A 27,779-nucleotide genomic window follows, 5' to 3' on the forward strand; every position below is an offset into this window, starting at 1 on the left:
TGCCAGGGAGACAAAAGCTGTAATGCAAGCAAAGGATAGTAGCTTATAATTCTGTCCTGTATGGCCATCCAAATAACATGATATCCCACAAAGAAAGCATTGGGTGATAATACCGAGCTCCCAACCAACGTGCCGCTGCCCTTGCCCCCGTGCCCTGTTGAACTACGCCGCCTCCTCGCTATCGCGCTGCCCCCCCCCCCCGTCGTCAATGCTGCACCACCACATCACGCCTCCCCCGCCTCGCCATCGCATCACGCTGCCCTGTGACCCCCGCCATCACGTTGAGCTTGCACCCCCCCATCCTACGCCCCTGCCACCACGCTATGCCTGCGTCCTACCCTCCCCCACCCTGTGTACCTTTGACCTCTCCCGCATTTTCTCCCATCTCGTCCACCCTACAGCCACCTGCCTACACACCTCCCACGCCGTCATCTATGGCGCCCTGCGCCTCTACTAGCATCAAAAAACAGAATCCACCCCCTCCCCCCCCCTTGCCATCACCCATGCCCCCTCTCCTCGGTTGCTCCCTCCATTTGCAGCAACCCCCCCCCCCCCCCTCCGGCAGTACAGCAGTGTGTTTGGTAGGTTCTCAATAGGGAAGCGCAATGGAAACCTCTCGTCAGACGCCGGTAGATTCTGCAAGTGCCCCCCAGTCAAACACCTTGCGCGTTGTCATCTCTAAGGAACAGCTCTTGGTCGTCCGTGCCACTGAGCTGGAGCTTCAAGAAACAACGATTTTTTGCCAAGTAGTAGGACACTCTCCAGCCAGGGCCCAGCTTCGGGATTGGCTCCACTCCATGTTGCGCATTGGCACAGCACAGATCGTGGAGACAGTCCTCATGGGCCGTGGGATCTTCATGGTTCGTCTCACCTCCGCGAACGCAGCTCGGGAGTTAGTGGAGAGCTCGCCCTATGCCTCCACGAAGGGGGTCATTCACATGGTCCGCTGGTACAGCGGATTCACAGTGGAGTCATTTGAGCTCCACAACAGTTTTCTCTAACACCCAATCACTTTACTTTTTCCCGGACTGGTGGTAGAGTACCACCAATTAGTGGAGGACTTTGGTCAACTCTTCGGCACAGTTCTCCTTGCCTCTTTCGCAGATGGTGTGACAGCTGCAAGAGTCCCCAAGGTACGGGTGGCCGTAAAAAACACAAAGAGTATACCCAAGTTCCTGGAGATAGAGACTGGAGGTTACTCTTTTAGGCAGCAGGTCATTGTGACCGGGCAACCAGAGCAGTGCCTGCGCTCTCATGACTTTGGGCATCAGGCAGCTGACTGTAGACGCTTCGGAGCCAAGGCGGCTCCATCGACAGGCCCAGAGGTGGATGCTGATGGCTTCACTTGGGTCCAGAGACGACAGAGAAGGAGACGAGAGAGGAGGCCGCAACCAGCTCCGTAGACACAACCTTGTCAGTAGGGAGCAGGAGAGCGAGAGAGGACCCCTCGACAGAGTACTCCGCAACCCCACCCTGCCCGCCCCACCCGGCAAGGCCGTAGCCCCCCACGTCCACCACCTACGCCATAGACTACTGTCCTAGAGAGCCCACACCCCCCACACTAACCCTCCCACACCTCCCATGCCCCCCCCCCCCCCCCCCCCCCCCCCCCCCAACTGGCCATGAGCCTCTGACCATCCCACCATCCATCGATCTTCTTCCCCCCCCCCCCCCCAATCCATCCCCAGTTCTAGTGATTCCCCCTAGAACCACCCCTCCTCTCCCACAGGAGGTGATGAGCCACACATGCCTACATCCTCCTCGCACTAGCAGTTCTCCACCTCCCATATAGCCACCAGCTCATCTGCCCCTACCGCCCGTCACACTTTCCCGAGACAGGCACAGTTGTTGCCACAGGAGTTCTTCCGCAGTGGCCCATGGTCCTACCTGAGAGTTGCGGAGTGCGGAGAGTTCCCACTGCCTCTAGAGGTGGGGATCTTTGTGGTTCACAAGTCGAGGAGAGGCAAGGTCCATAAGAAACAATTGCTGTTAGAGATTCGACGCTTGGAAAGGGCCGAGGCAAGAGGAAGACCACCAATCATTACCCTCCAAAGAAAGACCTTGCATTTGAAAGGTGTCTTGTTCAACCAGCCCTCAGCACACAGGACATCCCACTGATTCTCATACAATGCAGTCCACATGGCATGTTGCTTGTGACGAGAACAAATTCCTCGCACATTCCACGTGGCTATTTTCATGTGTATACAAAACACAATCAGGTACGAGGCACAGCTTGCCTCGATTTGACTTTGTCGGCGAGAATGTCCAGGACTCCCTCATCCAAGAAATCTGCCAACACCGCAAAAGAGTTCTGAATACCAGATTTGGAAGTTGACGGCATATCGGCTTGCTTGGGGTTGGAACGTGGGTAACGACGGTCCCACGGAGTAATGACGTTGCCTCTGGTATCAAAAGCCAGCTGTGCAGGTGGACCCTTGAGACGATCCGAATACATTTTCCTGGCGGGCTGATGGCGGGGAGCTGAAGAAACCATAGCAGGAGCAGAGCGCTCTGACGACATCATTTCCTTCCTGCGCATATATGTTCGCATGGAATCGTGTGAGGTAGAAGGCCCAGTACTCTCCATGCTAGCACCAATCCTGTTGCCTTTTTTGGCGCGTACTTCAACCCAATCAGTAGCACGGGAATCCAGACCCGAAACCTGTTGTTTACCTTTGGCCAGAACTTGGGGCGGGTGGGTAGGATCCAGCGACGGAGCGTCACACACCATATCTTCCATGGGCGGAGCAACATGAGCTATATCTGAAACGTGTTGTTGCTCGGGGCATTCAGCCATAAAGTGCCCCAACTGTCCACAGGAAAAGCAATGGCCAGCAAAATTGCCCCATTTCAAACGAAAGTGTAACGGATGCATGCCGGCGCAATTGAGGCGTAACCATGCAGGCCGTTTGCGTGCAGTATCCCATAACATGCACAAGCGGTTGCGATTCACAGCCCTGAGACTGGGAGGGACCAGAACCGTGCCCACAGCGGCCACAACATCCTTTAATAGCGGCCAATAAACAGCCGGACAATTTTCCACTTCTACCCACACAGGGCATTCACGTTGCAGGAGGCGCTGGAAATCTGCCATCGGGCGCCATGGAACCACATGAACCAACCGACGATCAAAAAACAAAGGCAGTTTAGACAGAAGAGCAGCACGGTGCGTCTCTGTTTTCAAGAGGACCTCAAAAAAACCCCGAGATCCAACAAAAATCTCTTCAACACATTCCCCTTGTAGCAGACTCTACAGCCATTGGCGAATACGGGAAAGCAGCGGGATGCGACCAGTGAAGAAGAGTATCACCGCGCGATCATAAAATACCGAAAAGGAGCGTAGGACAGTTTTTGGCTCGACGGTAGCTTCCAGAACATCGTCTGGAGCAGAGGCAGAGAAGGCTTCCTGGTTGTGTTGAACATATTCACCAAGCAGCGTCTTGGCAAATTCCAACAAATGCTCCCAGTCCACCTCCTGAGAGTCCACCGGATCCGAAGCAACCTGCGCATAGGAACGATCCGGAGTAACGCCTATCTCTTCCGGGGTGTGCTTGGTACGTTTGCCCGCAGGCTGGATGTCAGGACCCGGGGGCAATTCTTCAGTGCACGGAACCATATCCTCGGGTTCCTCAGCATCAGAGTCCGGGCCAAGTGCTGCCACCGTTTGGTCTAGGAAATCCAGATCCAAACCAGCCATCGTGTATGACGAACTGATCTCACAGGACTGACCGACACTCTCTCTCTCTCTCTCTCTCTCTCTTTCTGTGTACAGAGCAGAGGGCACGCGATCCCGGACGCTGCCTCTCTGACGAAGGTCAGGTTTAGGGTTTCACAGGAGCTGAGCGCCTCTGCACGAAAGGAGGAGCACACGCAGGCGGCGCCTCGAACCGCGGCAGAGGTGAAGTTGACAGGGCGGCGTGGATAGGGCGGCAGAAACAGGGCGTCTGGACAGCTCCGGGAGCAGGCGCGACAGTCAGCAACAGGCGTCGATGCAGCCCTCGACGATGGTGGACAGACGCGACTTGTAAAGGGGCTGGAATCTGGCAAGGCGCACCTCTGCAGGATGTGCGGGCGGGGCTGGGGCAGGGGGGGCACTCAGGCGAGGTGTTTTCGGCAGGCGACAGCGGCGGGGCCTGCAGGCGACGGCGGCGGGGCCTGCAGGCAAGGGCGGCGGGGCCTGCAGGCGAGGGCGACGGGGCGCAGGCGATGGCGATGGCGAACAGGTAACAGGGTCGCCTCTCTCTCTCTCACTCTCTCTACTCGTCTTCTCTCTCTCTCTCTCTCTCTCTCTCTCTCTCTCTCTAGCCCTCTCTCTCTCTCTCTCTCTCTCTCTCTCTCTCTCTCTCTCTCCAAATAAAGGGTGATTGTGTTAAGTACCATGAATGTTAAATACGAGATTCACAAGCAGACTGTACATATGCCAAAGAAATTGAAAAAAACTGTGGCGTGGCAAGAAACCAAATCATACCTGGGAAGAAAACTTCTTAATCAACTAATGTGACTGTGCACTCTGGAATGAGAATAAAAAATGAACGCATCTTGGATAGTCAAACTATTCTAGCAGCTCTAGAAATGCAAAAAGTGGAAGATAATCTTCACATGTGGTTGCACAAAGTTTTTAGTTTGGGTTTTCCAAATACCCAATCTCATGAATGCATGGTTGCTCCACATGATGCCAAACCTCAGATAGAATAGACCATATCTTTCTTGTCACTAAGCAAGAGAGAAATTGATAATGCCAAGCCTCCTTACTCATAGTACAAAAGAAGAAAAAACCATTGGAAAGATTGCATCTTTCAGGTCCCATAAGTTTGAGAGAATGCAGCTTGAACCCTGGATCATAGAAGAAATTTTGCAACTCTTGCACCCATGATCTCGCAGTTGACAACCACCTACAAAGCAGCTACAGATCCAAGAGAACCTAACCTGAGCTCGTGATGATGGAATTGGAAATCCAGGAATCTTGCCTCAAGAACCTCATTGAGCACAGCAACCTACAAAGAACCTATAAAATGCCTTGATCTTATGATGATTTTGGGATTGGGATCTAGACCACATGATGCAAAGGATCCTCTGATATGCTGTAATTTTTGTTGTCCAAACAATAACTTGTGAGACCTAACATTTTTTTCAAGTTGATATGTTAGAACAGTTTTTCTGTGTCCCAAGGCAATGTTAGCACAGTTTTTGTTGTTGTATCTCTTGCTCTCTTATTCCTTACCACATTTTCACCTTCTTGTGTTCCTACCCAATGCAACATCTAATATATGTTTACATGGAATAGTTTTTGAATCCAGAGAGAAGACAATATATGGTGATCCTTTGTGTACTATCAGGAATATATGGAGTAATTTTTTAATCCAGAAAAAAGAAAATATATCGTGATCCTTTGTATATTATCAGGAATATCGAGTTCAAGTTGGTCCTTAGCATACAGCATATGCCCTGCTAACCAAGAAGCATAACATGAATATCCTATGCATACCTTTTGCTTTTGGAGGGACTTTGAGCATTTGATAAGTTCCGTGCGCAGATGGAACCTAGCCTGCACACTGCTCACAAATTCTTTTCGCATTTGATTCAGAACTCTGTCCTTATATTGCAGCTCACCTTGTAACATGTTGTATTCCACTTCCAATCTTCTCACTTTATCTTTCAGTTCAGCCATTGTGATTTTACTAGCCTGCACTTTCATAACAGTAAAACAGGAGATGAGGGTCACTTAATAGAGAGTGCACAGCTGATGGAAGTTGTAGCTTGCCTGCCATTAAAAACAGGGGAAATGATAATTATGCAAGTTGGCACTTTTACAGAAAATAGGATGGATTCAGATACATGATGCACATAGACAATGATTTTCAAGGTTGTTTAAAAGCATTCTAAATTCTAAACATCACGCTAAAACAGATTCTTGATAAAAAGAACTTTTTACAAGGAATGTCAAGTCCTCAACCAAAATGACATGCTTGCCAGACTAACCTCTCAAGGACATAAGAGAAGACCAAAAATTGATCCCAGTCAGCTATGTGTTTTCAAATCAAAACAATTGATCTGGAATCATCATGATCATATAAGACGCAACCATGTTTTTCAATGCACCAGGACACCCTTTCCTACAGCACTTCTACAAGATCTGAAGTTCCTCTAACAATATGATATTTTACACGACTAAAAAATATTGCATCTACTCCATAACTTTCTGCTGCCTTCCTGCTATCTATTTTAAGTCAGACAGTCCAGTCAGAAAACAATATCTCAGTTTGGTAGTTTCCATAAAGTACCACATGCTGGCATTACGTGTACCTGAACAAGTGTAATAAACTTGTTTCTCTGAGCTCGCATGACATTATAAAGCTTGGAAAACTTTTCAAAGTGATCTTCCACATCTTGCAGTTTTTCTGTTAGGAATCCAATCACTAGGTCTGAAGTCCGTATTTTTTCCTTCGCCTCATTGCACATTTGCAGCTGTTAAATGGAAAAATCATACAGTAGCTTTTATTTCCCAGACGAAGATTCTTTGTTAGTTAAATAGACACTCAACAATCTACGCATCCATGGAACAAGTACTAGCACATCATTGCCAGTTGTCTGCAAAGAAACGCTTATATGCATGTTTAAAAAGTAACCCCTTTAAGGCTGTAATCTCATCAATTTCCTTGCACCATTGGCTCTGAACTCATGTGGAGCACAGACAACATCTATAAAGATTCCTGTTTAAAATAAGCAATATTTCCTGTTTCATGAAATACATGTGTAACATGTAAGGGAAAAGAGTTGATTAGGAACCTTGGATGAAAGAAGACGGCACATATGTTCCCTCAGACTTGTTAGATCACCCATTTGTTGATGACGTGCATATTCCAATTGAATTGATCCCAAAACCTCCCTTTCCAGCCTTTCTACCTAGAAAGTCCAGAGGATATTCATGCCAAACAAATAGATTTGTATTGTCACATTATGCCATTTTTTAGATCAGCGTGAAGGCTTCATATTTACCATTGGAAAAAGGACATCGGTTGTTACATGTTAACTCCACATTGTGACTGGACACATAGTGCTTTCAATAGTAAAAAGTGTCTACATATTCAACTGTTTTGTAAGCTTATTTGATCTTCACAATCGCTTATGATAAAAAGTGTTCAAATAGAAACAACCCTAGATTCAGCATCTGAAGCTGCATCCCTCTAATAAAGATGAAAGATCTTAGGGCACACAAGATCCTACCTCTTTGTACCCTTGGCGCAGCTTCACAGAGACCTCTTTGGTGACAGATTCAATTCCTAGGTAGTTTCGCATTTGGAGGTCAAATTCTTTCTTTAACTCTTGGACAGAAGCACTTACCTTTTTCTTCTCATTTTCAGAAAGCACCACCTATAAATAATCCACAGATGTAGTTGATAATATTTTACAAATCTGAAACCTCAAAAATGTTATCTTGAACTAGCAGAACTTTCAGCTATAAACATGGCTAGTGTCTGTTGAAGCAATAAAGAAACATATTAATTACATGCGGAACACAAAACGACATTGGAAAACAGTAACTACATGCAAAACAAGCTAATTACATGCAGAACAAAAAACGATATCTGAAACATGGTGGTAGAGGCGATCAAGGAGTTGAGCAAGATTTGCCAAAAGGCAGCATTGAGAGAGAAGGAACAGTGCTGGGACGGGAGGACCCACAGGAGGAACTTAACAGCACAGAGGTTTCTTTAAGAAGGCACTGAGAGACCATGTAGTTTGAGCCCAGGAGATTCTCGTCAGACTGCTCTAGCCAATATTGAGACCGTATAATAGAGTTCCCTTACCGTGCTTGCGACCATTTGGGCTCCAAAAGGAGACAGCAGTTGCATACAATTCTCTAGGGTGCACTGGCTTCATGCCCTTAGAGATTGGATCCGCAGCCTTATGATTTACAGTTTGGGAGAGCTCAGGTCTTGCCTTGACAAGGTGATGGGAGATATTTTTTGTGGAAAAATAGTTCCGCCTACACGTCGCGCTGCTATCCCCCCGCCCGACTTGTGGGTCCGACTGGTCGCCCGTCCGATCACGCCTTCTGTTTCGACTCGCCCACTATCCGACTGTCACGCCATCCGACTGGTCATGGTTGCTGTCTGACTGGCCTGCACGCTGCCCGACTGATCGTGGCCGTCTCTGTTCGGCTCGCGCGCCCTCGGCCCCAAGGTGTGTAACGGCCGCCTATTCCCCCTCTTGCATGGCTGTCCCCCCCGAGTTGACCGTCTCCGCACACCACACCCCCCCCCCCCCCCCCGACCCCACCCCCCCATTTTTTTCCGTCCCTTCCCCTCTAGTTGCTCCCTCCCCTGCAGCAACTCTCCATTCAGCGACACAGCTGCGCGATAGGTAGGTTCTCCCAGTAGGGACGGGCAATGGAAACCTTTGGTCAGACGCCGGTGTACTCACCGAGTGCCCCCCAGTCGAACACCTTGCGCGTAGTCCTCTCTGAGGAGCAGCTCTTAGCCGTCTGAGCTAAGGAGCTGGAACTAATGGAAACAACAATCTATGGTTAGGTAGTAGGACACTCCCCAACTAGGGCCCAGCTTCGGGACTGGCTCCACTCCACGCTGAGCATCGGCTCGGCGCAGATCATGGAGGCGGTCCTGTTGGGCCAAGGGATCTTCATGGTCCGCCTCAGCTCGACAAACGCAGCTCGCGAGCTACTTGCCAGCTCACTTATGCATCCACGAAGGGGGTCATATACATGGTCCCTTGGTACAGTGGCTTCATGGTGGAGGCGTTTGCACTCCACAATAGGTTTCTTCGGCACCCTCCTCTTCCCTGGCCTGGCGATTGAGTACCGCCAGTTAGTGGAAGACTTTGGGAGGCTCTTCGGCACTGTCCTTTCCGCGTCCTTCGCGGATGCAGTGACAGCGGCAGGGGTCCCAAAGGTACGGGTGGCAGTGAAGGAGGTCAAGAATATCCCACAGTTCCTAGAGATTGAGGCAGGCGGGCATTCCTTTAGGCAGCAGGTCATTGTGACTGGGCAACCAAGGCAGTGCTTGCGCTGCCACGACTTTGGGCATATCATGCAGCAGTTTGCACATAGTTTGGAGCCAAGGCGGCTCCACCTACAGGTCCGCAAGTGGATACTGACGGTTTCACAAGGGTCCAGAGGCGACAGAGAGGGAGACGGCAAGGGGGGGCATAGTCAGCCCCTCAAGCCCAGCCTCGTCAGCAGAGTGATGGTGGACGAGCGCCCCCCTCTCGGCAGAGCACTCCACAGCCCCCCCCTGCCCGCCCTACCCGGCAGGACCAATCCCCCCCATTTTACCCACATGAGCCATAGACTGCCTTGCTGGAGCCCCCACGGGCCCCTCACCCACCCTCCCCCACATCCCATCCCCCCCCTCCCTCCACTGACCATGGTCCACAGCCCCCCCTTGCCAGGGTTACCACCCCCTCCCCACAGCCACCATGCATCTCTAGCCACTCCACCATAGCGCGATCCAATCCACCCCCATCCCCCCCCCTACCGAGCACTCCCCTTGATCCGCACCCAGGTCAGGTAAGCCCCCCCAGACCCACTCCCCCTCCTCCCACAGGAGGAGATAAGCCACACACACCTACCTTCTCTGCACACCAGCAGTCCCCCCCCATCCACATAGCCACCAACTCATCCACCCCTATCACCTGCTTACTTTCCCGAGACAGGCACAGCTACTGCCACAAGAGTTTTTTCGTAGTGGCCCATGGTCTCACCTACGAGTTGCGGAGCGCGGAGAGTTCCCACTACCTCTAGAGGTGGGGATCTTCGTGGTTTGTAAGTCAAGGAGGGGCAAGGTCCACCTACTAGCACCACCGGATGGACCAAACTACGCTTTCTTCTTCCAGTCATCCTTCTCAGAGGAGTGGACGACTACACAGATTGAGGAGGAATTGAAGAGTCAGGTAGCTGATCACATCTCCCAGTGGATGGGAGATGAAGGACTAGCACTGTTTGCACAACAGTGGCCAAGTTGCATGATGGACATTAACTAGTGGGTTGGCGCCGATGTCCCGCATTTGAGCATTATCTTTCGAGCCCCCCCACAGTGGGAAGCGCCGAGGGATGTGATTGCGTGGCCCCGGGCACAGGCGGCCCGCTTCTACCTGTGTACAGAGTCGCGGTTTTTAGCCTGGCTAATAGATGCATTGATAGTACCACCTGGAGCATCTATCACCCCTATGGTCCGGCCGAGGGCCACCACAGGGGATTGGAGCTCACCATCCAGGCCAGCGGCAAAATGTACCTGCATGCTTCGCAGTCTCTCCTCCTCATTTGCAGCTTCCATGCTGAATAGATGCCTGTTCGGTCAGTCACAAGTTTCCCCATGAGCCTACACCTTGCATCCTGGAATGTGAACAGTCTCCACTATAGTGGGGCGCGTGGCTCGAGGAAGTTGATTGTCTGACAAGAGCTGCAGCCTGCCCTCGCCGGACGGATAGACATCTTGCTACTGCAGGAGCACAAGCTCACCCTCGCCCAGGCTCAGCGGGTTGGGAAGGTACTGCCAGGCAGCTCTCATACTTATTGGGAGCAAGCCATAGGTGCCCACGGCAGGAGCGGAGGCGTATGCATATCTATTGGTCCGAGTCTCACCACCTGTGTACGAGACCACGGGACGATAGTGGCAGGAAGGGCTCTATGGATTAGACTGGATCTGGGGGACTCGTGTGTTGGAGTCCTCAATGTCTATGCCCCTATGGAGGTTAGGACACGCAGCAGGTTTTGGGGGGAAATTGTAAATGGACTCCCTGAGGTGGACTCCTGGATTGTTGGAGGAGATTTCAACAATCTGGAGGCTTTGGAGGACCAGCAAGGCAGGGGAAGAAACTACCAGGGCATGGCCGGGGAGGAGTAGGAGGCATGGGGGTTCTTTTTGCTTGCATTCGGAGCATGGGATGCTTGGAAAGACCCTGCCTTCCACAAGAGGGAGAGGTCATTGGACTTCTCTTGGGAATACAGACGACTAGGCGGAGCCTTGCTAGAGCGGTTTGATAGGTTTTATGTGGGAGAGTGGGGAGGTTCTCGCGGAGGCCAGATTGAGCAGTTGGCAGGTACCACACTATCCAATCACTGCCCGGTTCTCTTGGCACTTGATCCCCCAGCATCCGCCCTAGATACACGATCCTGTCGGATCCCTGACTCGATCTATAGGAGGGAGGAGGTGTCGAGACAGATAGAGCAGATCTGGACCAGAGAGTGGGAGAGGAGGGACAGGATAGCAGAGGAGGTCGTAGAGGTCCTAGCCGAGTCAAGTAGAATTTGCCAAGAGGCAGCCCTACAAGCCAAGCAGCAGTGTTGGGAGAAGGAGAAAGCACTCCGGCGGAACCTGGCAGCTACGCAGAGATTGTTGCAGGAGGCACGAGGGGACCCCATCCTCCACGCACAGGAGGTGCGTGCCCGTGCTGCCATTGTTGGCCTAGAGGACAAGCGCTTGGAGTTCTCTTTCCGCAATTCAGCAACTTTTTGGGCGCGGAAGGGAGTCACGATGTGTAAGGAGTTCTTCCAGGTGCACCAGCCCCGCACCGCGGGAGATGAGATACGCAGCCTTAGGGATTAGTATGGGAGGAACCGTTCTAGCCCTGATGAGGTGATGGAGATTGCCATCGACTATTACATACGCCTCTTCCAGCAGGAGACAGCTTCAATTAGACGAAAGAGATGCAAACAACAGGTATGGGATCACATCTTGTCCCTCGTCACAGAAGAGATAGGACACGCCCTCCTAGTCCCCTTCACAGAGAAGGAACTAGAGGAGGCTTTCCATACACAGGATGGGCAAAAATGCCCGGGGGAGGATGGCCTCTCTAAGGCCTTCTTCACTACATACTGGGAGGTGGTAAAGGACCCCCTATTGAGGTCTTTCCAGGAGATATTCTCCTCAGGACAGATGCCAGGGGGGCTATCGGCAGGCCTTATCAGTTTCCTCCCCAAAGGGGGAGACCGTGTTGAGATTCAGCAATCACATTCATTGACAGCCTCTTTGTATGGAGCTTCAAGGCCAAGGACATGCAGGCTAACCTATCCCATATGCACAGTGGTGCCTACTACAGTTTCCTACTTTCCTATAAAGCATTGTACTTGCTTCCTTTTCTTAATGCAATGATAGTACTCTTTTCTTTTCAGTGAAGTGTCAGTGTCATTGTCCACATACACAAGATTGTGTTTATGAGTCCAAGTCTCAATCTTGGAACCTAATTCACTTGTGTAACAAACAGTGTCTTTGTCTTCTCCATCATGAGTCCACACTTCTCCTTCCATCCACCATAACTCACTACCATGTCCTAGATCCCGCATCTTTCACATGGTATCAGAGCACAAACGGGCATGGCACTACTCCTTCAGCTCCATTTCACTTTCATCTAGCTCAACTTGAGCTCAGAGCTCAAGACTTCATCTTCTACTCTTTTTTCTCACTGCCCTGTTTGGCAACCATAGCCAAACCTGCACCTACCTGCCTTTGAGCTCTTAGATCTCTTGAACCAGGCAATATCTCCCCAAGCTCTCTTCTGGAGGATTGTTCCTAAACTCCTTGAGCTTCCCTCTGTTGCATAACAATCCAACATTGGGCTCCTATAGCTCCAGCATTGCCATTCTTCTGTGTTTCTATCCTCTGGCCAACATAGCCAGCCTGGACATAATAGCCAGCCTGGACATACCTCTGATAGAGGGCTGAGATCTCCTTCTATAGGTCAAATCAGCCTATTACCTCTCCTTGGAAGATGTTCCCAACACTAGGCGCAACTCCTTATCACAATAACTGATGACATTGTTTCTCTCCGGCCCCGGCATTATAGAAATCGACTGCGCCTGTCCTGAACTGCGCCGATTCTGATCGAGTGCTCTGCGTGCGCCGTACTGCCCGCGATCTGGACGATCTTCATGGGGCTTTGATAGCCCTTGACATAAGCTTCCTAGAAATGTAAAATTTTTTGAAAATGATCAAGTATTGAGGTCACAGCAGCCAAAAAACCAGGCCCCTGTCTCAGAAACCCTAATTCCACCATAGCCAAAATCTTCCAAGCTCATTTTTTCTCTCATTTTCTCACTGCTGCCACTAAACCAAGCTAAAGCCCACTCTGACCCACTGTCCCAGTACCAAATCAAGGAGGGGAAGGACCTGAGAAGATTGAAGAACGACCGAACGACCCCGAACAAGAAGAGTCAAGCTCAACATCAGCACAGACATAGTGTGTTTTCACACTGTCATTACCTGTGTCTCTTGACACATTGTAATCTGCTCTTCCACTGATAAAATCTCAACAGACTGGTTGGAGCTATCCTAGTGGAGACCGATCACCTTATTGTCAGTGACCTATAAGGCTCTAGCAAAGATGATTGGTAGACAATTACGCCATGTGCTTCCAGACATCATTCATGAAACACAGACAAGCTTTGTACAGGATAGGAGCATCCTAGACAATGTATTTACATTATTTGAGGCGATAGAGTGGGCTCAGCACAGTGGGCAAAGACTGACAGTATTACTATTGGACTTCGAGAAAGCCTACGACAAGGTGGACTGGATTTCCTAGAGGATACCATGGTGAAGTTAGGATTTCCCCACGCTTGGATTCGCGGGGTCTCTGGCCTATACAGATCAACCACCAACAAGGTTCTCATAGGAGGAAGGCGAGGGGAGGAGGTCCGAATGGAGAGATCGGTCCGACAAGGTTGCTCCCTGGCCCCATACCTGTTCCTATTTGTCGCAAAGGCAATGTCCCACTTCCTCAGGTCATGTGAGTGGACTACGCAGTCGCCGACTTCCAATGAGAGAGGAGACTGAGTTGCTAGACTCAGAGTATGCAGATGACACAGGACTCTACATAGAGGACAATGAGCTGATGGTGGAAAGAATGAGATTGGCTCTTGAGGTGTTCTGTGTTGCAGCGGGTGCGAAAATCAACTGGCGAAAGTCAGTTGGCTTCCTCACAGACCCGGAATCCAGCACGGAGTGGGGAGTCCACTTGGGATTTAGATGGGTGAGCAGAGGGCAGACCATCCGATACCTAGGGTTCCAGGTGGGACTTCATATCACTCCTGCCCAGTAGTTTCTTCCTGTTCTAGAGTCTATTAGAAGGAAACTGACCTATTGGAGCACGGCTCGCCTCTCACTAGCCGGTCGAGCCCTGGTGGTTAACCAGGTCCTCCTAGCGATGGCGTGGTACATCGCGTCGTGTTGGTGTTTCTCCTCATCATGCGTAGGGCAGCTTCGCCTCCTGGTGCGGAATTTCCTTTGGTCAGGGTTTGATGGCTCCTGAGACTCCAGGGCCAAGGTGGCATGGGCGACCATCATACAACATCGATCAGAGGGAGGGCTTGGGATCATAGACCCAGAATATCAGAGTAGGGCCCTCTTGGGCAAGTTACTTGTCCGCGGTCTCACATCGGGTGGGCAAACCTGGAAGGTCTTACTGCAAGAGGGCCTTCAGGATTGTAAGTCGAGGCTTGGCGGGGAATGGAGGCCGTCCCTGAGATGGATCTTCACTTCAGCCCAGATCACCTTTCCTGCGGAGCCTACTCCACGTGTGGCAGGGCCTCCGTAAGGCCCTAATCCAGAGCCCCCCAAGCTGCCAAGAGGAAATAGACCGTCAGCCGGTGATCTCGAACCTCCAGGTCAAAGACAGGGAAGGGGCACAGTTAGGTGAGCGCCCCCACATCCAGTGGGCTGGGTGGGAGGCCAGCTTGGCTCGCTCCATCAGGACATGTCGGGAGGTGTACAGGATGGATGACAAGGAGGTGCTACAGCGAGTATCAGGGTGCTCGAGAGGAGTGGAGTCGAGGAGAAGAGAGATAGACGCAGCAATACCTCCGGAGTGGCTTGACCCCCTGATACGAGAACCGATAGAGGCCGGGGAGGTATGGGCAGCCAGGTTCTCTCCAGCAGGCATCCCTCTTCAGGTGGCAGGTCGAGTGGGCGGCGCCCCCCAGGGGACCTTCTTTACTGTTCAGGAGGGGGGACGTCTGGCCCTTGACAGAGGGCAACAGGATGAGGGGATTGCCACCCTCTCATGGAGGAGGATTCGGGTGGTGGGCCTTCAGGGGAAGACCTGGCGAGACTGGACCCCTATGTCTTTTGGATGGAGCTCAAGGAGTGGCGTCTTTGGATCTGGGAGGGTAGACCACTTGATGAGCTAGAGTGGGACCCAGGAGAGTGGCTATGGCCGGCCTCTGCGGTTGCAAAAAAGCCACCCAGGCTCCTAGAATACACTACCAGGATTGGTAGACATGTACTGATGCAGGAGGATATGGATTGGGCGCCGTCACACAACAGACACTGGGCGGAGCATAGCATCATGGAGCCCTTCCGACAAACCTTCTGGCACCGCCTATGGGATAGCTGGAGGCCGAGGAGGATGTCGTATTTTTTATGGCTGGTGGCACATGGAGGTTTGGCGGTGGTAAGCTAGCTTGCCCAGATGCAGAAGGAAGGAGGTTGTAAGCACTGCACACAGCAGCCTCTAGAAACCCCAAAGCATTGCCTTTGGTCTTGTGAGGAGGCGCAGCTTGTATGGAGAGGAGCATGCCGTATCCTTCGACGTATAGCCCCCAGCCTTGGGTGTATTTCATGGGGAGCTTTCTGTTGGCAGGCAATTAGCCAGGGCCATCACCTTTTGTATGAGGCTGGGATGCAGGACATGATTTTCATGATCGAGGCAGGGTCATGTGCAGTGGTTGGTCTGGAGGCTTTACCCATCCGCCAGGTACTAGAGTCCACAGCAGACCGCTCAGAGATATGGGAGATCATAGGGAGTCTTATTCGATGGCATATTTGGAAGGCGCGATGCTAGGTGGCCTTCGGCGGAGAGAGACTTTCAGCACTTTCGACCTTGGCAGAGCTATGGACCTCCATCATTCACTCCCTCCGCAGCCGATGGGAGCAGGTGCAGGGTGAGTCCAGGGCACGTCAGGAATTCCGTGGTCACTTCATGCGTACCTGGGGCGGCCAGGGCCTATTCTTTGTGCTGCAGGCAGGCAGTCCCGTTTGGCCATATACCCCTCCCCCATGGCTCCTTGCCCCCATCCCCCCTAGACCGCCCTGAGAAGCTTGTATACATGATGTAGTGGTGACTTTGCATCAGCTCCAGTTTATGCTGGTGAGCTTGAGCACTTTGTTGTAATCAGCTTTTTGAGTAATATAATTAGCCACATTTTCTTGGAAAAAAAAAGGTGATGGGGCTGGCCACAGATGTTTACAGAACTCTTTCAGCAGGAGCAGCTTTACTGAGAGCTCTACATTCAAAGAGGCCTAGGAGAGCATTCCTTCCTTGGTCATGGAGCAGATGATCATTTCCCACTCTCCCCTTCCATAAAGCAGGAAAATTCGAATGCCTTTCAAAATCAGAGGGGCAGAAATGCTTAGTTAAAGATGCACTTTCAAGTTTCTAGAGCCCTTTCTTGAGACTTTGGAAGGAGATGAAGTCATCCTTGCGATCTTTGGTAGCAGAAGGATGCTGAACAGGATATTGTCATAGATTTCACAAATTGTCATAGATGAAAGTTCATTTCCAATAGCACTGTGATGGATGTGGAAGAAGATGCAGTCAAAGAAGACAAGGGAACCTGCACTGATGAGATGGCTTCACTCCAACCTGATGTTCAGAGCCATCTGTCAAATGCAACAAGCATCTCCATGATGACTTTACTGCTGCTCCTGAGGCCCCTGACCCAGGTGGTTCTCCACCTTGCTCGTATGCTCAGGTGGCTTCCACTTCGGAGGACTTGCATGAACCGAATTGGTAACAGTTGTTGGAGATTGTGAATACTCTTTTGGAAGAATATGTCAAGCATAACCATCTAGCTATTCTTACTTGCATGGAGGAGGAGGTTTGGGATACACAAGTGCTCACTCAAGAGGTTCTTTGTTCCTTTTCTACTTTTCATGAGATGGGGGTTATTCTCTTCTTCACTGGCCGGATTCCTGTGCTTGCCAAGATCCACTAATGGCTAGCATTTATCCTTTAAACTCATTGTGTGGAGGAGATCTTCACTGGTCCACATGGATTTTATGATGTTGTGCTTCTTTCTACTTTGGCCTAGGAGAAAATCCTGCATAAGTAGCCTCTTTTCTTTGATAAATAGTTGGTGCATATTGCCTCATGGCGTCCACTGCCAGAATTTCAATGTTTACTTAAGCAGCAATGTCCAGTATAGGTGGAAGTGAAAAGTTACCCAGCTATTTATCAGGGCCCTTCTCAAGGATGCAATGGCTGCCAACAGCCATGTGTTGGTACCCCCTAGTCTGAAGGCAGCCAACAAAAAAAAATTGTGCATGCTATGGGATATTGCTAGGAAGAGATCCAATTGGTTGTGCGTCAATTGGTTCTGGCTCAAGTGGGGTACTTTTGTCAGTCACAATTTTTTGTGTGGTCAACTCGGTCACTTCATCGCCAAGTGTCTAGACCGAAAGAGCACTTTGGCGGATCTGCCTCTGGATAAGGACCAAGCCCAAAGCATGGCTCCCCTTTCTTCCCAGCAAAGGATTGTTCAGACCACACAATCTAAAGGCAACCAGCCACTTTTTCTTCATATTTGGAAACACAGGGATGGATGGAAGCCTGACGCGATAGGGGAAAACCAAAGGAGACCTCTATGTCCACAGCCCCTACGGATCCTTCCTTGCCATCACAGGACCCTCTTCACGCTTATTCATGTCATCGAGATAAATCCTCCAATGTGCCTATAACTCCAATTCCCACTGCCACCAAGGATCCGCAACCCCCCAGACAGCAACTACAACAGCAGCAATTGAGCCAATCCTTGCTACGTGCCCACGACCCTCTAGCTCAGCTGGCTTTTGATGATGCTAGTAGAGTCATCACTCATTGGGATCATGATTATCCCATTGCTCGCCTATAGACGTGTCTTCTTCCTCATAGGCTGAGCATTAGTGACCCAATCCCTTTGTAATATCGGGCGACTTCTTTTAAGATGGTGTATTGGAGACATTAGCAACAAAGGCCTATGCCCATGCAACCAAACCTTGTCAAAACTCTTGATCTAGTCTTGGCATGCTTCTTGCGGTCATGGCCCTTTGTGTCAGTTGAATTTGTTCTACTTGGTCTCTGCACGATGGCCTAGAGCCACCTTGCATCTGTAGTCTTGTAATCTTGTACTTTTTTTGTAATTAATACAACAGCCTATTACAGAAAAAAAGGGGGCACATTAGAAGACCAACACATCCTCCTTGAAATTAGTCTAGTTCATGTGTCTCTGCAAGAAGCTATCACTCTATAAGTAGTCATGACCCTGCAGAGTTACACTAAGCCCCGTAAACCTACTGTCAAGCATGGGCAGATTTTGGTGCTCAGTCACACTGTTAACTAGGAGGACACACCACAAACAAGGCAAACATGATAGCGCAACTCTTCAAGCAAACAATTGCAGCCAATCATTCAAAGGCACTGCCTGTCAAACATCAACCTCTAAGACACCCTGAGATTTAAGAGGACCCACCTAGGTATTGGCATTTGCAACCTTCTTGTCAACCATGATAGACTAAGGGTTAGCATCGTGGGCAGATTCTGGAGATTTTGGCACTCAGTCGCACTGTTAACTAAGAGGACACACCACAGACAAGGCAAACATGATAGAGCAACTCTTCAAGCAAACAATTGCAGCCAATCATTCAACGGCACTGCCTGTCAAACATCAATCTCTAAGACACCTTCAGATTTAAGAGGACCCACCTAGGTATTGGCATTTGCAACCTTCTTGTCAACCACAATAGACTAAGTGAGTGGTCCTCATTCTCAAACTCTTTCATTTTCTGGCCCCTAGTGACCACTCTTACATTTTTGGAGGTTGTGTTCCCATCTGCGAGTGCCCCCCAGTCAAACACCTTGCGCATCATCCTCTCTGGGGAACAGCTCTTAGCCCTCCATGCCACAGAGCTGGAGTTGAAAGAAACAATTCTCTTTGGTCAGGTCGCTGAACACTCCCCGTGCCACAAAGCATTGGCACAGCGCAGATCGCAAAGGCACTCCTCATGGGACAAGGGATTTTCATGGTTCGACTCACCTCTACAGATGCAACTCGTGAGTTAGCGGAGAGCTCACCCTATGCCTCCACGAAGGGGCTCATTTACATGGTTCCCTGGTATAGCGGCTTCACAGTGGAGACATTTCCGCTCCATAACAGATTTCTCAAACATCCATTCACTTTATTTTTCCCCGGACTGGCGGTACAGTACCGCCGATTAGTGGAGGACTTCGAGCGGCTCTTTGGCAACAATTCATCCTGCCTCCTTCGCGGATGCACTGATAGTTGCAAGAGTCCCAAAGGTACAAGTGGCCGCGAAAGACACAAAGAGTATACCAAAGTTCTAGAGATTGAGGCAAGAGGTCACTCCTTTAGGCAATAGGTCATTGTGACTGGGCAACCACGGCAGTGCCTGCACTGTCGCAACTTTGGGCATCGGGCAACAGATTGCATGCGTTTCGGAGCCAAGGCAGCTCCACTAACAGGCCTGCAGGTGGACACTGACGGCTTTACATGGGTCCAGAGACAACAAAGAGGGAGACAGCAGGGGGGGCCACAATTAGCTCCTTAGACACAGCCACGGCAGCAGGGAGCAAGAGGGCGAGTGAGGGCCCCCCAATAGAGCACCCCCCTGCCGGCCCCATCTGGCAAGATCACAGTCCCCCACATCCACCACCCACGCCACAAGCTACCTCACCTGAGATCCCACAGTCCCCACACCCAACCCCCCCACTTCCCATGGATCCCCCACTGACCCTCGCCCACAGCCCCCCCTTTCCAGGGCCACCATTCCCCCCACACACACACCGCGTACCTCCGACCACCCCACCATCCCTTGATCTTCTTCCCCCCCACCACCTCCCCTGCCGAGCACCCCCCTAATCCGCACCCAATACAGGTGATCCCCCCTTGGCCCACCCCACCTCCTTCCACAGGAGCTGATGAGCCACACACACCTACATCCTCCTCGCACCAGCAAAGTTGCCCTCCCCACACAGCCACCAGCTCATCTGTCCCTACCGCCCGTCACACTTTCCTGAGACAGGCGTAGCTGTTACCACAAGAGTTCTTCTGCAATGGCCCGTGGTTCTACCTAAGAGTTGCGGAGCAAGGAGAGTTCCCACTACCTCTGGAGGTGGGGATCTTCGTGGTATGTAAGTCAAGGAGGGGCAAGGTCCATCTACTAGCACTTGGAGGGGGCTTCAACAACGTGGAGGCCTTAGAGGAACAGCACGGTAGAGGCAAAAACTACCAGGGCATGGCTAGGGAGAAGTAGGAGGCATGGGAGGTCTTCCTACTGGAAATAGGAGCTCGCGATACTTAGAGAGACCCGGATTTCCACAAGAGGGAAAGGTCGTTGGACTTCTCGTGAGGATACAAGCGGCTAGGCGGAGTCTTTGTTGGAACGGTTGGACAAGTTCTATATGGGAGAGTGGGGATGCTCTCGCGGAGGCTAGATAGGGCAGTTGGTTGGCACCAGCCTATCCAATCACTGCCCGGTCCTCCTGACACTTGATCCCCCATCATCTTCCCTAGGTACACGATCCTGTCGGATCCCTGACTCAATCTACAGGAGGGAGGAGGTGAAGAGACAAATTGAGAAGATTTGGACCAAGGAGTGGGGTAGGAGGGACCGGATAGCAGAGGAGGTCGCAGAGGTCCTAGCCGAGTCGAGTAGTATCTGCTAGGAGAGGCAGCTCTACAAGCCAAGCAACAGAGCTGGGAGGAGGAGAGAGCACTCCGGTGGGACCTAGCAGCCATGCAAAGATTATTACAAGAGACACCAAGGAATCCCACCCTTCACGCACAGGAGGTGCGCACACGAGCAGCCATCGCCAGCCTAGAGGACAAGCGCTCGAAGTTCTAATTCCGCACCTCAACAGCCTTCTAGGCACGGAAGGGGGACACAATGTGCAAGGAGTTTTTTCAAGCACACCAGCCCCACACCTCAAGAGAGCAAATACACAGCCTTCGCGAGTATGAGAGGATTCGCTCTAGCCCAAACAAGGTGATGGAGATTGCCACCGACTACTATAGACGCCTTTTCCAGCAGGAGACAGCCTCAGCCAAAGGATAGCTTTGCACACAACACGTCTGGGATCACATCCCATCCCTCATCACAAAGGAGATGGGACGCTCTCTCCTAGACCCCTTCATAGAGAAGGAATTAGAGGAGGCTTTCCACACACTAGGTGGGCAAAAATCCCCCGGAAAGGATGGCCTCTCTAGGGCCTTCTTCACCACCTACTGGGAGGTAGTGAAGGACCCCTCACTGCTCGCTTTCCAGGAGATTTTCAGTTCAGATCAGATACGAGGGAGTCTATCAGGCAGGTCTTATTATTGTCCTCCCCAAAGCGGGAGACCCGTTGGAGCTATCCCAATGGAGACCGATCACCATGTTGCCAATTACCTATTAGGCACTGGCAAAGATGATTGGTAGACAACTCCACCCCGTGCTTCCAGACATCATTCATGACACACATACAAGCTTTGTCTTCGAGAGTAGTACAACCAATCCTTGACCACTGTGCTGGGCCCACTCAGTTACCTCAAAGAAGGTAAAGACATTGTCCAGATATCCTGGGCCCACTCAGTTACCTCAAAGAAGGTAAAGACATTGTCCAGATATCCTGGACAATGTCTTTACCTTCTTTGAGGTAACTGAGTGGGCCCAGCACAGTGGTCAAGGATTGGTTGTACTACTCCTAGATATCTGGACAATGTCTTTACCTTCTTTGAGGTAACAGAGTGGGCCCAGCACAGTGGTCAAGGATTGGTTGTACTACTCCTAGATTTCGAGAAAGCCTATGACAAGGTGGACTAGGACTTCTTGGAGGGCACATTGGAGAGGTTGGGCTTCCCCCAGGCATGGATCCATGGGATCTCTGCACTTTACAAATCGGCTACTAGCAGGGTTCCCATAGGTAGCACGAGAGCCGAGGAGTTTTGGCTGGAGAGATCGGTATGGCAAGGCTGCCAACTGGTCCCCCTATCTGTTCCTACTCTTTGCAGAGGCAATGTCTCACTTTCTCAAATCACGTGTGAGCGGGTTACGTGGCCTCTGACTTCCAGTGAGTGAGTAGAGGGAGTTGTTAGACACAGAGTGTGCAGATGATACAACACTTTACATAGAGGATGATGAGTTGATGCTCGAGAGAGTGAGACTAGCTCTCAAGGTGTTCTGTACTGAAATGGGAGCAAAAATCAACTGCCGGAAGTCGGTTGGTTTCCTTACAGACCCAGACTCTAGTACAGAGTGGGGCGTTCACTTGGGATTTAGATGGGATTGCAGAGGAAACAAACTATCCGTTACCTAGGTTTCTAGTTGGGACTCGACATCACCCCCACCGAGCAGTTTCTTCCACTCCTCGACTCTATTCGGAGGAAGCTGATCTATTGGAGTACACCTCTCCCTTGTGGGCCGAGCCGTGGTGGTCAACCACATACTCATAGCGATGGCTTGGTACATCACCTCATGTTGGTGCTTCTCCTCGTCCTGTGTTGCTCAACTTCGCCACCTAGTGCGGAATTTCCTCTGGGCCGGCGGGTCATCATCCAGCATCGGTCAGAGGGAGGACTTGGGATCATTGACCCAAAGTATCAGAGTATGGCCCTTTTGGGCAAGCTTGTAGTCCACAATCTCACACTAGGAGGGCAAAACTAGAAGGTCCTACTACAGGAGGGTCTCCACGAGTGCAAACCGAGGCTTGGTGGGGATTGGAGACCATCCTTGAGATGGATCTTCATGATGACCTTGATCACGCCCCCCACATCCCCCTTCATACGTAGCTTACTTCGTGTGTGGCAGGGCCTTCGTAAGGCCCTAATTCAAAGCCCGCCAAGTTCCCAAGAGGAGATAGACCGCCAACTGGTAATCTGGAACCCCCAGGTCCAAGATCAAGAGGGGGTACAGATCGGTGAGCGCCCCCATATCTAGTGGGCTGGTTGGGAGGCCGGCTCGGCTTGCACCATCAGGACCTGGTAGGAGGTGTACAGGTTGGTGGACGAGGAGGTGTTGCAGCGGGCATCAGCTTGCCAGAACTGAGGAGAAGGGAGATCCACATAGCAATACCTCAAAAGTGCATTGGCCCCCCGGTACGAGAGATGGTAGAGCTCAGGGAGATATGAACTGCTAAGTTTTCACCAAACAGGTATCCCCCTACAGATGGCAGGTAGAGTGGGCGGTGCTCCGCATGGGACTTTCTTTACCATTCTAGAGGGGAGGCATCTGACCCTTGACAGAGGGAAACAGGATGAGGGGATAGCTATCCTTTCGTGGAGGATTTAGGTAGTGGGCCTTTAGGGAAAGACGTGGCGTCTGGACCCCTATGTTTTATGGGAGGAGGTCTAGGAGTGGCGCCTCTGGATTTGGGAGGCCAGACCACTTAATGAGCTGGAGTGGGATCCACGAGAGTGGCTATGGCCAACCACTGGAGTCGCCAAGAAACCACCAAGGTTCCTGGGGTACACAGTCAGGATTGGCAGACACATGTTGATGCAGGAGGACATGGACTAGGCGCCGTCGCGTAGCAAATACTAGGTGGAGCACAGCATCAGGAACGCTTTCCGACGGACTTTCTGGCGCCGCCTGTGGGACAGCCAGAGGCTGAGGAGGGTATCGTATTTCGTATGGCTGGTGGCACATGGAGGTCTGGCAGTAGGGAGTTGGTTAGCCCAGATGCTAAAGGATGGAGGATGTAAACACTGCACACATCAGTTTCTGGAAACTCCAAAGCACTGCCTTTGGTCGTGTGAGGTGGCGCAACTAGTGTGGAGAGGAGCATGCTGCATCTCCCGCCGCATAGCACCCAACCTTGGATGTATCTCATGGGGAGCTTTCTGCTAGCAGGCAGTCAGCCAGTTGCGGCTAGGATGCATGACACAATATTCCTTATTGAGGCTGGGTCATGCACAGTAGTCGGCTTGGAAGCTCTACCCATCTGCCAGGTACTAGAGCCCACAATAGACTGCTCTAAGGTATGGGAGATCATTGGGAGTCTTACTGGATGGCATAGCTAGAAGGCATGGTGTCAGGAGGTTTTTGGTGGGGAGAATCTTTCAGTATAGTCGACTTTAGCAGAGCTTTGGACCTCCATCATCCACTCCCTCTGCGATCGATGGGGCCAAGTGCAAGGCGAATCTCGAGCTCGGTAGGAGCTCCAATCTCATTTCATGCGCACTTGGAGCGGTCAGGACCTGTTTTTCTTGATGCAGACAAGCAGTCCTAGATGGCAATACACCCCCCCTCCATGGCTTCTTGCCCCCATCCCCCCTAGACCGCCCTGAGAGGCTTGTATACTTGATATATCTATGACTCTAATCAGCTCCAACTAGTCTGTTGAGCATGAGCACTTCCTTGCACTCGGTTTTTTCTGAAGTAATATAATCAGCCACACTTTATTTGCAAAAAAAAAAAGTAATCTTATTGCAAATAGATATTCGGACCTTTTTCCATCTTATTCTTATGGATCCTTGATTTTTCTTCCTTAATTATGAGGTCCTTGTGCTTATGAAAGGGCATTTATTTTCAAGGTGAATATGGTTTCTTGAAAACTTTTTAGGATCTCTTGTAGATCTAGTTTCCACAACACAATCCATGAAGGTTGTTAGAAATAGCTCCAACAACATTCACAATTTCATAAGGTCGTGGGACAATCTATTGATTATTTTACTTCAAATTGGCTATAAAAATATGTCATTTTCTAGATTTGTGGACATTGAGACGTAGTGCTTTTATCATGTGAAGCCTTCAAAAATGTCCAACCATGTAGTCACAAGTAAGCCAGGACCACAGAATGTTCCTGCAAATTATGGCTCAAATCCTTGAAAGAGTCTTTTTTCTTTCAAAGAAAAGTAAAAATTCTATTCACACCCCTTAGAACAAAGTGTCCCAAGGCAAAAGACCAAGTACAAAGCAGCCCTGTAAAGGACTTTTATATCAAGAATTATATAACAAGGGGAAGTCTGTTACAAAGCTTGAGTGAATAGCCAATCGGGAGGTCTATAATGCCAAGCCATGTGGGCCTAGAAGAGGAAAAAGGTGCCACAATCCCATGTCCTACGAGAAGCATCTCTCCTTTTCCTCATGGTCTCCAAGCTTCCCTATATTCTCTTCCATATCCCACGAAGAGTATGCACATTCTCTAGGGTCTTTGCAATAGATATATCCAAAAAATCAATAGCTTGGCTATATCTGGCTGTCCAAATGTACCAAGCAATAATGCTAGCTATGAGGTCCCATCTGTGACAATGCCCCCGAGTCCATATTGTTTGTGAGAAAATCTAGTATGAAAATCCTGCTCACAAGCTTCCCCAAGATGAGATAAGCCTAACACCTTGTACATCTTCATACTCACAAGTTGGGCCTCTATTAGTGACCCATGGAATATTTCCCCACATAGCAATAATAGAATCTGTAGTGCAATGAAACACCATCCTAAGGGCTCTCCTCCAGACCTCCTGAGCCCGTGGGAAATCCCATAAGCAATACCTTTGAGTCTCTTCATGCTCCCCACAACTAGTGCAAGTAATAGGGTCTCTACCATTGCCAAGCCATGTACCAACTACTAAATTCCTGTGTGCTAGTAACCAAAGAAAGAGTGAAATCTTTCTTAGTCTAAAGCTTTCCTCCAATCTCCTCCAAAATTTTGCAAGGAAAGGCTGTGATATACCTTGAATAGTCTAGTACTCAGCTGCAACTAGTACCACTCTGATCCTACTCATTTTTGTTCTCCTCCCCAACCTAGTGGTATAGCCAAAGAAGGGCACATCTTGAGGCCTCTCTGCAAATGGATGTCTCCATATCCACTACCCACGATCCCACTAAAGCCTCTGTAGCAGCCTCCTCCTCTATACCCAATGTCTCCATCCATCTTCCACACAAGTCTGAGGGTCTAGGCCTAAGTACCAAGTCCTATCACAATGAGCCACAACTCTAATCCTTTGTTGAGAGCATCCTGTGAACTTTAACCAATCCAGATCCTCTCACCTAAGTCTGCCATCCATCTCTACTGAAAAAGTAAACACACTCTCCACTGGTGGCTACCACTACAGGAAAGATATCTCCTCTGGTAATGAGCCGTATCCATGTCTAATCTATCACTATGTCATTCCTCCATTCAAGGGGTACTATCTCCCTCATGCTCTCCATTATGACTCTAGGCCCCCTAACACCTCGAAGTCTATGTCTCTATATACAGGCCAGCAGCTCCACAAAGGCAAACCACTGCCCCACTGTAGAACCTACCTATGCAGAGAACCTCCCCCAAGATAGGAGGGTCCTCTCTCCAATGGTGTGGCCACTCTCTGTCTTGAGTAGCTGATTAAAAAGAAGTGGCTGCCTCAACTACTGTTCAACACTTGCTGGGTCAATCTGATGAAGTCCTGTAGATACTTATCTCCATGCCCGTATAATAGATGCAGCAAATCTAACCTCAAATCTAACCTCAAATCTGTTCCCCATGAGTGGGAGCAATGGTCTTTGATCTCCATAATAGTAGCTTCTTCCATGACTCCTCACTCAGAAGAAGGCTCCTCACAATTAGCTTTACCATCAGTGCTCTACTCTGATTATCTGAGTCAATAACCCCCGGACAACCCCTGGATCTAGGCTGGATGATAACATCCCAAGCCACCTTACCCCTCGGACTACCATCTCCTAATGAGCCACTTCACTTGGCCAATGTATGACCTACAGAAGGCCCAACAAGAAGTTACGTACCACATGGTGGGTAACAGAACTTGATTTGCAACTACCACCCTGCCTGCTAATGATAGTCTTGTTGGGCTCCAATATAGTACCTTTTGTCTTATGCTAAGTAATAAGGGGTGCCAACTACTGCTCTGAAGAAATATCAATGCCTACATGGCAGCCTAGATATCTCACACAACTACCACAGGGGACCCAAGCAAAACTCTCATTTGGTTTCCAGTCTATCTATCGAATATCACAAACCCAAATTCCATAGGATTTATGCTAGTTAATAAGAGCTCTTGAGGCTCTGCAAAAGACCTCCATCGCAGCTACAAAGGCCCTAAAATTTGCCCATAGTAACAAGGGATGGCCATTTTCTAGCTTCCCATCCCAGTCCCATTCCATCCCCATGCTGTCCCGTCTTGTCCCCATGTTAGAGCCCCCTCTCAGGGTAACAAGTGATGGCAAATCTTGCCCCATTCCTGTTCCTGTCCCCATCCCATGTTACTATGAATTCACCTCATCCCCATCCAGGTAAACAAATGTTTCATCTGCAAACTCTGCATCCAGCAACTCCTCAAACCTTGGAATAGGAAGTCTGATGCCTCGAATACCTATATTCCTGTCCGTCAGGAAGGAGCTCATAGCCTCTATAACAAATAAGAAAAGAAGAGGTGCAAGGGGGCATCCTTGTCTCACTGACCTCTGAATACTGAACTTCGCACCTTTGCTCCCACCAATGTGGGCCCGGCTGTGAGCTGATGAACATAGAGTGGAAACACCTCCGATCCACTGCTTTGGGAAACCCTCCTCAATGTGGCATCCTCTAGAAACTCCCAATCAACTGTATCATAGGCCTTCTCGAGAAAAGGAGAAGCAAAACAATGAGATTTTGTCCCTTGGATTGTGCAAGAGCTGTGGATTACTGAAGGTGAAAATATTGTCAAGGATGTTGCGCTCCTCCCGAACAAAACTAGTCTAGGTATGGTGAACGAGGTCTCACATCAAGAGAGATAGTCTGAGGCTGATCATTTTGGCTAGGATTCTATACATTGTTCCAAGAAAAGTGATTGGTCTCCAGTGGGTGAGTTTGTCTCTGCT

At 50.3% G+C, this 27,779-nt stretch overlaps 1 protein-coding gene across 3 annotated transcripts in view; it reads right to left on the reverse strand.

Moving 5' to 3' along the window:
- Positions 1-27,779, reverse strand: part of LOC148014886 (uncharacterized) — a 274,224-nt gene that overhangs the window by 70,626 nt on the left and 175,819 nt on the right. For all 3 annotated transcript variants that reach the window (XM_087665463.1, XM_087665466.1, XM_087665465.1), the window contains 4 exons: positions 7,225-7,371; positions 6,787-6,903; positions 6,304-6,465; positions 5,486-5,683 (listed from right to left, as the gene is read on the reverse strand). In XM_087665463.1, the coding sequence (XP_087521589.1) occupies positions 5,486-5,683; positions 6,304-6,465; positions 6,787-6,903; positions 7,225-7,371 (624 nt within the window). The remainder of the gene's footprint in view (positions 1-5,485; positions 5,684-6,303; positions 6,466-6,786; positions 6,904-7,224; positions 7,372-27,779) is intronic.

This window comes from Lygodium microphyllum, chromosome 24 (assembly GCF_053477565.2).
Source record: "Lygodium microphyllum isolate KBCC chromosome 24, Lygodium_microphyllum_v1.1.10, whole genome shotgun sequence".
In the NCBI taxonomy this organism is placed as follows: Eukaryota; Viridiplantae; Streptophyta; class Polypodiopsida; order Schizaeales; family Lygodiaceae; genus Lygodium; species Lygodium microphyllum.